The sequence below is a fragment of the Podarcis erhardii genome (genome assembly GCF_964252035.2).
Source record: "Podarcis erhardii genome assembly, chromosome: 3".
NCBI lineage: Eukaryota > Metazoa > Chordata > Lepidosauria > Squamata > Lacertidae > Podarcis > Podarcis erhardii.
In genome coordinates, this window is record NC_138507.1 from 96,009,998 (window position 1) to 96,023,936 (window position 13,939).

At 42.8% G+C, this 13,939-nt stretch overlaps 1 protein-coding gene across 9 annotated transcripts in view; it reads left to right on the forward strand.

The window, feature by feature from the left end:
• The first annotated feature begins 238 nt into the window (after window positions 1-238).
• Window positions 239-13,939, forward strand: part of ESRRG (estrogen related receptor gamma) — a 478,583-nt gene continuing 464,882 nt past the window's right edge. For 8 of the 9 annotated variants that reach the window (XM_081854814.1, XM_081854806.1, XM_081854810.1 and 5 more), the window contains exons 1-2: window positions 239-366; window positions 6,870-7,000. Coding sequence is in view for 1 of the 9 variants with exons in the window: in XM_081854822.1 (XP_081710948.1) it covers window positions 1,046-1,066; window positions 6,870-7,000 (152 nt within the window). In the remaining 8 variants the exon portion in view is untranslated. Of the gene's footprint in view, window positions 367-1,034; window positions 1,067-6,869; window positions 7,001-13,939 lie in introns of those variants that run through there. The other variant, XM_081854822.1, reaches the window with a different exon arrangement.

Here is a 13,939-nt window from a genome sequence, read left to right on the forward strand (position 1 = left end):
CACATGCATAATCACCACCATACCCAATTCCTTTGCTACAATACACCCTCAATTTTCAGCCCTAGCAACTGCCTGGGGGGGTTTAATCTTCCAAAGAGAAAGGGGGGCTCCCTGCGCAAAATTACGCCTTCTCCTCTCATTTGTTAGCTGGTTCCATCAAAAACTTCGCTATTTATAGGCTACACACACGAACGTGGAGTAATACAAACCCTCCTGTGTTTGTTCCCTTTTGCAAAGTGACCGGTGTTGCAGCTTTTGATCGCTTTGCTTCGAGAGCTGCGCAGAGGACGAGCTACAATCAAAGCGGGCTGAGAGCAGACCTCCAAGCTGCAGAGAGTCCGTGTAAACTGCTCGCCGCACAGCCATGTGAGTACCTCCCTATGACCCCCTATGTGTAAGGTTTGTATTCTTGGTGAGCGGAAAGCAATTATGAAAAGGGAGGAGGGGGGTATAGTAAATGAAAAGTGGGTGACGGAAGGCACCACGGAGAGAGAGAGAAAGGTTTGCTAAGTGACTACCTTGTCTCCTGAGTCTAAATCAGCTGAGAACGTGCAGCAAAATGACCATGTGTCGCTTCGTTCCAATTCTCCTGATAGTGGCAGTTAGACATTCTCCCTAAAATTGGGCAATATCGGACGGATAAGATCCGTATGAGAACCAAAGCCCAAGGATTAGAGGGATCACTGATACTTCGCAAGCAAAAAATGACTGGTGGGCACTGGGCAGCTGCCGCCTAATATGATAAAGAAACAGGCTGCAAATTCTGCAAAGGAGGCTTAAGTTCACTCTTTCAGAAGACGAGGAAAGAGGGCCCCAGGGAGCCTGTAGAAGAGTGCGAAAAGAACCTTAGCCAGTACCCATGCGCTTCCTCGTATCCTCCCAAATGTATACGCTTTCTCTGCTTTTCATGCATTCCCAAGCATCCCCCTCCGTCACAATGAAGTAAACCCCCCCCCCCAATTGCATATAGCCTACGCGTTAAATTGCAGGTTTTGTGCCGGTGGGACAGGGAGGACTGGAGAGAAATGTAAATCTGAGCAGGAAAATGGGGCTTTTACCGAGGCAGGTGTGTTGCTTAAAAGGGGTATAATCGATTGCCAGGGACAGAAAAACCCTTCTGGAGAGCAGGGTGTGCAGCAGAATTGAGAACTGCGGGACCTGGGCTCTGATCCCAGTTTAGCGTGGCATGAAATTAACAAAGGCAGAGGCATCGTGCCCTGGAAGTCACCTCTATTCATAAAAGAAGAAGGGCAGGAGTAGGAAAGCGAAAGAGCCCCAGTGAGTGGCTGTGTGTGTTTCGTTCCGTCTCCGTGCAAAGTTCAGGCAGAGGGGTGGGAGTGGTGGGATTCGCATTGCTTGGTACCAAGCTCCCAGGATGGACTGGTGGGCATTTGGCATGGAAGGAGGCTTGCCATGCCTAGGCACATAGCTGAGGGGCCAGCGCAGTCCCAGAAAATAGCAGCAAGAACTTGCAGGGACTGTGCTCGAACTTTGCTGCCTCATGTGGAAAAAGTGACTTCGATCCAGGGCCATTTATAGGCGACAGTAAAGCCTCCTTTTCAATGAGCGGCAGTGACAGCAAAGCATGTGAGCTGCCTTTTAGCCTCCACGCTGCCCCTTCAAAGCTCTAGTCTGTCCTCGCTCGGTCGGGGAAGACGTGAAGCCTTGTTTCCGCTGACCCGTTGAATTGACCTTGGCAGGCTAGGGCAGGTAGGCAGGTGAGACTTTTATTCACCTGCATTTCAGGTCAGACACAGTTATGCACACAATGCAAGGCACCTGTGGGGCTGAAAGTGGGCCATGCATACATGGCAGGTAGCAGATCACACAAACCAAAAATAAGGGAATCTAGTGAAAATGACATTTGTTTCTATCAAAGGATTGTCTATAAAAGGGTCCCCCTCCAGGTTTAAATAATGTCTCACATGTTCCCCATAAATAAAGCAGGTTGGCCCAACTCTGTAACTTATTTTCAACTTCCTTTCCATCAAGTTTGTTTAAACAGCGCACTTTGAAAGCAATTTCTTTAACTATCTTGAGAAAGTATTAGAAGCTTTAAAAAAATCCACTTGAAACAAAGATTCCTGCAATTAAGTTTCTCATCTTTCCACCCAGTGTTAACATCCCCCTGCATCTTTTTACCCCTCGATTCTTGAGTGAAAGGTAAAAAGAAATACATAGTAGCACAGAGATAGGAAAAATTATGGGTGGAAAGAAAGAAAGAAATACCATTATGATATTTGGGTGCCTGCAATCTTTAATTGCTCATTGACTGTAAAAAGTTAATAAACTCAGAAAACAAGCCATAACAAAACAGTCTCAATTGGATCTGAGGACAGGAGCTGTTTGCACTTCTGTTACACTTTAGTACTGGGTTGCAATGTCCAGTTTCAGAACTTTTGCCCCTCATTTGCCTAGAGCTGACGGAGGTGTTAGTCCAAATTTGTGTGAGAAAGAGTCTGGAAGTTTGATGACTTGTGAAAAGTTTTGCCTCTGCAATACAGTTACTTTTGAAAAGTATAGATTTCTGTTTCTGGTTTCAGAGAAGAAACCAGTTTGATTATTTCATATTCTAGTACAATCCGTACCTTTCTGCACGACATATAGTACAATGCAGAAGATCTCACTGGATTCAAGTCACCCTAAGTGCATCACAATATGTTTGGCCATTATGTCTAGTGATAACAGCAGGCTGCACCTCATTTATGTAAATCCATATTACTAGGGGTTCTGGGTGGATCTATGGATCTGTGTATGGAAAACATGGAAAATTCATTCCTTGGAAGAAATAGCCAAGCATGCTTTGAGAACTGGCAGGTAATGGGGGGGGTATTCATTATATCATATACAAATTTTCATCCCACATGAACAGCTCTGTGAGCTCCGTGTTTCTAAGTATTTTTAGTTAGATTTCAGTTTTATTTTGTATTAACCTTGTGTAGAATGAGTGAAATTTTACACAGCTGCCTCTGTTGAAAGTAGTATTTGAGGCGAGATCGGGTGATATATATAAAAAAATCTCCCATGGCTTGTTCACAAACGCATGCCGCTATTTCAAACTGTGATGGCCAATGTGATTAAACTTTGCCCATAGTTCTTGATAAAGTTAGTTAGGTTGATGGGCTTTCATCCTTTAATTTTCAATAAAAGGGATCCTAGGTGAAAAAATTCCAGGTTCAACAGACATAGGGCAGGACAACCTGCATTTATTCTGCATAACATACCTCCCTGAGTTCCCTCAAACTTATTCCCAGTTCTTTCAATGTCCCCACATTAGTCTTTCCTCCATCCTATCTTTATTTCCTTCTCCGTTTCTTAAACTACTTTTTCTTGCAATTATCTCCTTTAACCCTTCCACACCTCCTCTTTGCCTAACAGCATGCACAACTCCAGCCATCCCCAGCCTATCTTATGGACACATGTCATAGTCTTCCAGATATTGCTGATTTCCAACTTCCATCAGCCCTAGCCATCATGGTCAGTGATCAGGAATGATGGAAGATGTAGTTTAACAACATCTGGATGGCTGCAGATTACCTGTGCCATTAGTCCATCTAGCCATTATTATTTACTCTGACTGGCAGCAGGTCTCCAGAGTCTGAGGTCCCCGTCTCCCCATTACGTGTCCTTCTTGCTAGAGATGCTCTTGGGACCTTCTGTATGCAAAAACATGTGCTCTACCAGAGTTATTGCCCCTTTCCTTCATTTTTATTACACCCAAATAATAATCCATTTCCAGTTAATAATCTGTGCTCTCTATTTTCCAGCTTTTATCAAGAATAACATTAGCACAAGCCTGCATAAAAACTTTTAAACTTTCATTTGCGTTCTAATATCGCATCACAAAATATTTGCAAGTGAGGTGTTTTAATTTGGATTCTGCATGAAGAATAAACTGAAATTCTGCATAATTATTGCAAGTTAAACACTGGCCACACACACAGTTTTGGAGTACTGTATTAAAGCATTAATTTTTAGGTTTCCTTAGACTTGACTTGTAGTTGGAAAAGAGCATGGCGGGGGGGGGGGGGAGGCTACAAAGCTAAGCTATACAAGGATTAGCAGCACACAAGACGAACCTGCTGTAGCTTTATCAATCAAAATGAACCAAGTCCTGTTAGGTGCAGTATGGTCTTATAAACATTTAATACAGATCTTGCAAATGGTAAGTAGTGGGTGGAGAAGCAGCATTAAAGTTGGGTATATTTAGTGAAAGAACACAAGGTAGTAAGTTCTAAAGAGGCTGTTATTTATGTAATAAATAAATAAGAGATGAGTAAAAGGTGAATTGTTCTAATGTGGAGGCTGCTGCGTGTTACTCTGTCCTTTGGTTCACAGAGAGAAAACAGGAATTCTTCTCCCCCCTTCTCCCAAATGGGAAGAGGGTGTTACAGTTACAGTTTTCCTCATAACACAAGAGGGGTTTTTGTTTTAGTAGTTACTTGACCTTGGTCCTATAGATAGATTCAGATTACAGGCCAACAAAAAGTTTACTAAAGAAGAAGGCCGGCTTTCCCTCTGTTGGCACAAAACACATTCTCAAGGATGCAAAAATGTGTACTAAATCCTGTGTAAATCAGTGTGAGTCACTGTAGCGTTTATTAATTAGATGAATGTCCTATTTATCCTATTTAACAAGTTCCATACAAACAGTATTATTCAATGATCAGTGTCCTGCCCCCAAATCTCTCTGTCTGAAAGAGAGAGAAAATGAAGGAGGCTATATATGAAAAAAGGCAACTGGACATTTTACAAAATTCCTCTTTTAAAGTTCCTCCTGCTTATAATCATCAAATGCTCATCTTAATAATGTCAGAAGTTATGTCTGATCAGGTTTTTAAACGTATAAAAACGCATGTTTATTTTGGGTCAAGGGGTTCACAAACCCTAAATATGCCCATACATATTCTTCTTTGATGTTGCATACACACATGTGCATGAGGGCACACGACCACATTTCCTGGGTGTATGTTCTCTTCAAGACTTGACAATTGGGTGGGAGTCATGTTTCATATTTTAAACTACTTTAGAGTCACAGCCCTACGCAGTTACTTACCTGTAACTGTGCACAGGACCATGACCTTGAATCATTTAAGAATTCTAAATGGAATCCAAGTTGCTAAGTGTCAAAGTAAGCATCTTTCTGTCTCTTTGAAAAAATAACAATACCCATATGGATTTATTATATTTACTGCCACCTGCTTTGAAACCAGGTTCATGGGTTGGTGGCTTGAATACAAGAACCATAGTTTTCAAATAATGAATTATGCCTTTGACCTAAAATGAGTAAGATGTTCACTGATGTACCTTAAAACCTCCGTGATATTGCATGCTTTTCCTTGGGAGCTGTGAAATAAGCTAGGTCAGTAATTAAAAGCAAGAGAAAATTGAGAAGCAAAAGAGAAAATCTGGAAAGAGAGAAGACAAAAAGAGAGGAAGACACAAACTTCAGAAAGAGAAAGAAAGAAAGAAAGAAAGTCTGGAAGAAGCAGGAAGAAAAGAAAGATAAAAAGTATAATTTTAAAAGGAGCTAAGCTGAGAAAAGCCCAAAGGGGAACGAACTCAAAGTCATCTTTTCCCATGACTTTCCAGCGTTAGTTTTTGTGGGGCACAGCCTGGCTGCGAGGGAGCTTGAGAAGCCCTGTTGTATAGGAGCGGACATTTCCCAGAGAGTCGGTGCCACAGGATGTCTGATGGCATCACACACACATCCACGCACACACACAACTCCCCGCCGCTGCCAAACCCAAACAGTCATCAACTCCACTCAGTGTGCGCAAATTGATGGAAGCCTCCGCGGAGTGAACTGGCAACATCTGTCCGGAAAATTCTCAGAGACGCAGATGCATTTCTTTAGACAGGTCAGCACTTCCTACCCGGGCAGCTCTGACAGCTACCTGTCACGGGGAGGAAACCCCTCTCGGAGCTGCAGGGCTCAGGATCCTTAGCAGCGGCAGCTCCGCCGCTGACAGGGAGCCAGTCCCTCCAGCTCTCGGAAATCAATGGCCCCCAGAGGTGAGCCACGGGCCGCCTTGATGAGGGGGAAGCCCCCCCCCTCCGCGAAAACGCCAATACTTCAGAATCTATTAACGTAAATGAAGGAGAAGAAAGATAGTAGGAGTCCCATCCTCAGAAGACGTTAGGGGCAATTCCACCAAATAGTGCCCAATAACAATGGTGACTCTAGCCTGAATAGACAAACGCTACGCTTGTGTGGTCCCAAAGTTTACTCAGTGAGAAGATATTGGTCATCTGTACAGTAGCATCTATTCTCTCCTACTCCTGCGGATGAGTTCACCAATTTTTAGTACTTCTATACTCCTGCTGTGTTCTCAACAGCCATGTGAGATAGCCATGTGAATCCCATTTCACAGATGGAAGACTGATTCAAAGAGGGTGATTTGCTCAAGGTCACTCAGTGGGTTCATGACAGATATATGGAACACAGGCTTTCAAAATTTCAAGTTCAACCTACGAGAAAGCTAATGCTTTATAGGGCCCCCCCTTTATACAAATTCCCCATCTCCATTATTATTCTAAATATATAGGCAATATTCGGGTACATTTTTGCCAAGCACCAGAAGTCAACAAGGGGAGGCAGAATACCACTAGCTTAGCAAAACAAACCCCCCCCCCCCCACATTCTACATTCATAACCACGATCAAGCCCAGTTCCTTCGCTGTAATACACTCACAACTTTCAGCTCCGGCAACTGCCCCGGAAAGCGGGGGGGGGGGGGTCTGCGTGCAAAATTACGCCTTCTCTTCTCATTTGTTAGCTGCTTCCATCTAAAAGTTCGCTATTTATAGGCTACATACAAGAATCTGGAGTAATACAAACCCTCCCGTGTTTGTTCCCTTTTGCAAAGCGACCGGTGTTGCAGCTTTTGATCGCTTTGCTGCGGGAGCTGCGCAGAGGACGAGCTACAAACAAAAACGGGCCGAGAGGAGACCTTCAGCTTTCTGAGAGTCCGTGTAAAGCCGCTCGCTCCACAGTCATGTGAGTACCTTTCCTCGATCGATCGATTGCATTTTGCGCTGCTATCTTCCCTCCTGGCTTCCCTCCTTTATTATTCCCTTTTAGTTCCTTATTGCACGTGAATTGTGGGGAGCGGGGGTGAGGGGAGGGAATCGTCGTGATTTGTATCTCTCGACTGTTTGAAAGCAGCGATGGAAGAGCGAGGAAAAGCAGGGGAAAGGGAAGAACAGTGGGACGGATGGGAGAAACAGGAAGAAGAGTCAAGGTTTTCTAGGCGAACGCCTTGTCCCGAGTCAGCAGAATTATCGTGCGCTCTCCTTCAAATTATTATCTTTCCAAGAAGTTTAGAGCAAACCCCAACCCTCCAAGGTCTAGCAACACAGGGGTTGACAATCTCTGTGTTATTAAAAGCCCTCGAAGGGGGAATGTTTGCAATTCTGCAACAAAAGTGACTGGAGGACAGCTGCCTCCAAATGTCATCTATAGACAGGCAAAAAATTCAGCAAAAGAGGCAGAGTTTTCTCTGAAAAGGGGACAGAGGGTCCTAGATAGCCTCTTTCACATGAGGAGCTCACATTATCCCCTGCTGCTCTTATCCTTTCTAATGCCACTTGCATCCATCCAGCCTACGCGTTAAATTGCGGGTTGTGCGCCAGGGAAACACTGGAGAGGAATGCAAATCTGTATGAGCCGGAAAGTGAGGCTTTTACTGAGGCAGGTGTGTTGCTGATATTGGACTCGGTCAATTGCCAGGAAAACGTCTTCTAGGGAGCAGAGTGTGTATTGGAAGGAGACTGCATCTGCATTTGCTCAGTTCCCACTTTAGTGTGGCATGAAATTAACAAAGGCAGAGGTATTGTGCCCTGGAAGTCACCTCTATTCATAAAACAAGGGAAGTAAAAGAGCCACAGTGAGTGGCTCTGTGTGCCTCTCCCGTGCAAAGTTCAGGGGAGCTTAGTGGGACATACATATTTTGGTACCAAGCTCCAGGATGGACTGGTGGGCATTTGGCATGGAAGGAGGCTTGCCATGCCTAGGCACATAGCTGAGGGGCCAGCGCAGTCCCAGAAAATAGCAGCAGGAACTTGCAGGGACTGTGCTCGAACTTTGCTGCCTCATGTGGAAAAAGTGACTTCGATCCAGGGCCATTTATAGGTGACAGTAAAGCCTCCTATTCATTGAGCGGTAGTGACAGCAAAGCGAGTGAGTTGCCTTTTATCTTCCATGCTGCCCCTTCCAAAGCCCTAGTCTGTCCAGCTTGCTTTGGGAAGATGTGAAGTCTTGTTTCCACTGACCCGTTGAATTGGTGATGGCAGGCCAGGGCACATAGGCAAGCAAGACTTTTATTCACCTCTTTTTCAGGTCACACACATGCAAGTCACCTATGCGGCTGAAAGTGGGCCAGGTGCGCACGGCAGGTAGCAGATCACACAAACCAGAAATAAGGCAACCTGGTTAAGAATGCATTTGTTTCTATCAAAGGCTGACCACAGTACATGTTTTTAATGATGAATTGCACAAACAATAGGCTGAAAGCATTTGCTGTGATTGATAATGTCTCACGTGCACCCTAGAAATAAAGCAGGCAGGGCCATCCTTTGTATGTTTTCAACATCCTTTTTATTATGATTGCTAAAACAGGACATCCTAGAGAACAGCTCTTGCATTAAGTTGGAGGAGGCAGAATGGCAAGCACATCCACACCCAGTTGTGAACTTTTCATTCCTCCTCACTTTTGTCTTTCTTCTCACCTTCTCACTTCCTTACACTCAAGAAAAAGGTAAAGAAAGAAAGAAAGAAAGAAAGAAAGAAAGTGTACAGAATGCCCTCCCAAAACAGTGACGTACAGGCCAGAAAATCACAGGGAAGGGGGAAGAGAAAATGTCTTTTTGACCACTTTTGAAAAAGCAGAGTTTGAGGGTTTTCCCTAAACAACCCCTACCTATGAATCCCAAAAGCTCACAATTGTCAGTTACCGCATATTTAGCAGCAGAACATTAATATGCTCAGGTAACTAGAACATCCTAGTTTGACGTGCTTAGGAACTCTGAAGGTGTATTTGTATCTCATCCCTCATGCTAGGGCATGCTATTCTGTTTCCAGAAGTTTGCACAAACATGATTGAAGTGTTAGTATCAGATTTGTGGGAAAATATTCTTGAGTATCTTTCTTGTCTTGCAGTGTCAAGGTTTTGTCTTTGTGCCACATGTCAGGTTCCAAAACATGCAAGAAAATGTTGATCTCATTGGTTAATAATATTGCTGCACGCCTCCCCAATCTCTGAGCAGTGCAAGATTCCAGGGGTTCAAGACACTTGCCCAGAGTTAATGTTTCCTTTTGGAAACGAGGCACAGCAGAGACTGTGGTGTCTTTAAGATAGGTTGTATATATGTGTAAATAAAGCAACTAAGCCTACGTTGGAGTTGTTCACAGCATTAACACCCAACAAGGCTCTTGTTTGTCCCATAGCCACAGCCTTGGATTCAAATGGAAATCAAACATTGTGCTCTCTCCTGCTTTACTTCTAGGTCACATCCCTGAAAACTCTGCTCTAAACTCCAGCTTTTGTCCTTCCATCTAACTGCAGGCTGGGGCTAGGGGAAGGACCCCACACAGTTGCCGTCTCCCTCAGAGCTCCTTTCCTTTGTTTCTCATAATGGTTCATCCACCAGGAAACCACCTCATGAGTAAACTAGCTTAGTTTATATTTTAAGACTTGCTTGATCAAGGGATTAAAGGGGTCTGGCAACCACAAACCACAAATGGTCCCTTCCAACTCTAAGATTCTATGATTTCTTTATAAACTTTTAAGATAAATTTCTGTCTGTGTTTATGAAGATAGTTATCCATTTTCTTGGAAAAAGCAGTGTTCTCTTGCTCTAACCTGGGCTCTATTTACTGTTATTTTCCACTTATTTATATGAATTATTGCTTTTCATGATCACAACCACTTTCCCACTATCCTTTCGAGCAGAAGCATTCATTGCTAATATTGTACTCTGCCCTGTGAGGTTCAAATCCATTGTGGAAGAACTAGGACATTCCAAAACACATTCAAATTAGGTAAAAGCAAATGCAAACAATCCATAGCATTGGTTCACATCCTTTTTTATTTCTCACATTGTGATGATTCAGAGCTTGATGACTCACTGGTGAATGTGTGGTGCTTTCATTGAAAAGCATTGCATTTGAGGTGACATTGGGCAATGTGAGAGTATATGCAGAAGTGTTGTATCTCCAATGTTTTGTTAATATATGAAACTGATCACTTATTAGTGCAGTCTTCCAAGTGAACATGCATCAGTCCTTCTTATTTTTATTAAAGCAGATATTTGTGCGATGAGCAAATGGCCTTTAATTTGCTTGAGGGGATCCCAGCTTCAGATTCTTAGCTTTGTAATTAAGAGGAAGGATAGTGTTTATTTTACATTTATTCCTTTCCCTCCACCCACCTCTTCTGTCTCTGTCCTGTCCTTTCTTCATATCATTCCTCCAGAATTGTCTTGCATCCACCACTTGCTTTTAATAGTTCATTCCTTTCCCTTCCCAATAACATCTACCACTCTAACTCACTCCATAATCTCCCTTAGCCCTTTTTATAATCTCCCAACCAACCTCTTTTCAGTTCAGTCTTACACTGGGAGTTCCTCCTCCTGATGCAAATATCAGCTTTGGAGGGACAATCTTCATTAGGTCTGGGGCAGAGGGAAAGATTTGTTTTTAATTAATTATTTAATTAATCAATTTATATATTGTAAATGTCTAAGGATTTTTAAAAATAAGCAGCAAAGTAAAAAAGCATAATATCCACAATGCACAAATGCACAAATAAAGTTGAAAGACATGCCGTCAATAAAAATCTAGTATCAATATACTAAAACAAAACATTGAGCAGTGCAGTCTAAACATTATCTGTCAGAAAATTCCCAAAAAATGAATACATTTTTATAGTTTTCCAAAGTTTTAAAAAAGCGTTACCCCCTTAATGTGCTGCAGTTCTCAGCCCCTCAGTGCCTGCTATTTGTAGTTGTTAAAACAATACATATGACATAAAAAAAGTATTGTCACATGTAGCTTAACTTTCACTGCTTCTTCATCTCCCAGCCCCTTTAAAAAAAAAACCCCACACAAACACATTAGTGCCCTTCAATAGCCTTAATATCACATGGCAGAGTTTAGAAAGGCTTCTTAGGATGCCTTGTGTATTTGGAGCCTGCTTGACAAAAGGCATTAGAGATTAGTATTACCTAAAGAAATCTGTTCTCTCTGCCTAATCTTAAACAAAGTGAAAGAAATATAAGCAAAACAGGAAACAGGAAAATATATTTTAAACCCAGGACTATTTTAATGAACTATTTTAAAGTTTCATTCTTGTGTAACTGCTTGCAAGACTTATGGATTACAGTCTAAAAGAACAGTTACAGATAGGTAGCCGTGTTGGTTCCTTCCAGTAGCACCTTAAAGACCAACTAAGTTAGTTCTTGGTATGAGCTTTCGTGTGCATGCACACTTCTTCAGATACCAAGTCTAAAAGAAGTAAGTGTGACTTGCAGCACAATCCTATACTTTTCTATTCAGAAGGAAGTCCTTTTGAACTCAGTGTGACTTATTTCCAGATAATGGGTTATGAACTCAACACAAGTTAATTTTGAGTAGCCATGTTGAAGATTGTGTCAATAGGTGAGGATCTTAATAAGTTTTCACTTATTCATTCATTAATTCATTCGGACTTTATTGGCATAATAAGTTTTCACTTTTTAAGGAACTAGTGGGTGAAATCCCATAGTCAGGAATACTCGAATAGAAAAGGAGTCCCAAGTTGGATGGGAGTTTCTTAAAGGTAAAATACTGAAGGCACCAACGCAGACAATTCCAACAAGTATGAAAAGTGTGGGCATGATAGAGGCATAGCAGATGAGAGTGGAGAAACTGGATAGAGAGATGCTTTTCTCCCTCTCTCATAATACTAGAAGCTGTGACCATCCAATGCAGCCAAATGTTGGAAGAATCAGGACAGACAGAAGAAAATTCTTCTTCAAGCAGCAGACAGTTAAACTATAGAATTCACTCTCACAAGATGTAGTGATGACCATTAACTTGAATGACTTTAGAAGAGGATTAGAAAAAAATCATACACTATAAGACCATCAAAGGATACAAACCTCTGAATGCCAGCTGCTGATGGGGAGAGTACTACTGTAGTCAGGTCCTGATTGCAAGCTTCCAATAGGCTGCCTGTTTGTCACTCACCTGATATCACAACGTTTCTGCCCAAAGTGGTTTGCAAGGGCCAACAATTAGCTGATACACAGTGTCTGCAGAAACTCATCTGATCCAGCCATGTCTTTATCTGTAGGGCAGATGGGCATGGCTTGGCTGAAATGGCCTCACAGGCCAAATGAACAGTCCTGGTGGGCCTAACTAGCCTGAGGGCTGGAAACTACCCACCACCCTCAGTGAAAGAGTAGTTAAAAGAAGCAGCTAAACCATTTAAAACGTCTGCGAAAATAAAATAAAAAGTCTTCACCTGGCACGCTCACATGCAGACACACATGAACAACAACAATGTAGAAGCCCAGCAAAGTTCCCTAGGTAGAGAATTCCATGGACAGGGAGGACTACAACTGAGTAGGCCTTTTCCCTTGTCACCACTGACCTTACTTCAATTTTGGGGCAGGGGCGGACTTTGGTCTTTCAAATTCCATCAGCACCCTGTGAGAGGTCAAAAATTGGCTCCCCCTCACCTCTCACCTTCCATTCTGTGCATGTACTATGTCATAGTTGTGATGCCCTTTGGCACCCCCTTCGGTTGTGCTGCCCTAAATCTGCCTCTGTTTGGGGCATCTTGAGGAGTGCTTTCAAAGATCACCTTAATGCTCTTGGGTAGTTTGATGCAGGGACAGGCATTCCTTCCTGCTTTCAAGTAGTGTAGGACTTTAAAGGTAAGCACCAACACTTTGAATGTGCTCAGAACATTCAACTAGGAACTAGGAAGCAGTGGGGCTTTTAAAGTGGGTGGAATGCTTGGGACCCTCATTATCAGCATCTTCTCCTGAAATGCAAAGCTTATCCTTTAGCAAGAGTGTCATCCCATCCATAACAGGTCAGACATCTTTACCTGCAGCAGGTAAACCACCTGCCCACAGAACCACTATCATGCCAAGACTGAGCTTCAGTTTATTGGCCCTAATCCAGCCTATTACTGATTCCAGACACTGATTCAGCACTTCCACTACCTTACTTGACTCAGATGTAAAGGAGAAGTAGAGTTGGAAGTAATCAGTATATTGATGACATTTAACACTAGATCCTGGGATATCTTCAGCCAGGTTGTTTCATGCAGGTGTTCAAAAGCATAGAAGTCAGGACCTGTGGGGCCCCCAGCAAAAATGCTATGATAGCAAGAATAAATTCCCAAGCATCACCTTCTGGAAACAATATTACAGATAGGTTAGAATGTCTAACTCCCAACTCAGAGCTTTCCCAGAAGGACACATTTGTTCACATCTTGAAATTCATGGGGTCTGAAAAATGGGAACTGTTGTACTCTCTTGGTCTTTCCTCCAGCATAGGTCATTCATTAGGGTGACCAGCACTGTTTCTGCACTTCCAGGCATGAAAACCGATTGAAATGGTTCCATCAGAAAGTATTAGAAACATTATAGGAAAACACTCACCCTTATCATGCACAGAGAGGAAAACAAAGGCAGGGAAGGTTAGGCAAGGAATTGATAAGAAAAATACATAAAATGTTGAGGTGATGGCTGGTTTGACAGGAGGATATGTCTGAAAAGATGCAGCCAAGTGTTCACAATCACTGCAGATTTTATGAGAGAAAACATGACCAAATCAGACAATATGTTTTTAGAATGAAGGCGGGGGAGGGAGCGTGTGACAAAGTCCAAGTAAATTCACAATGCACAAACCTCAAGTAACAGCATGTGGGTGGGAAATTCAGAA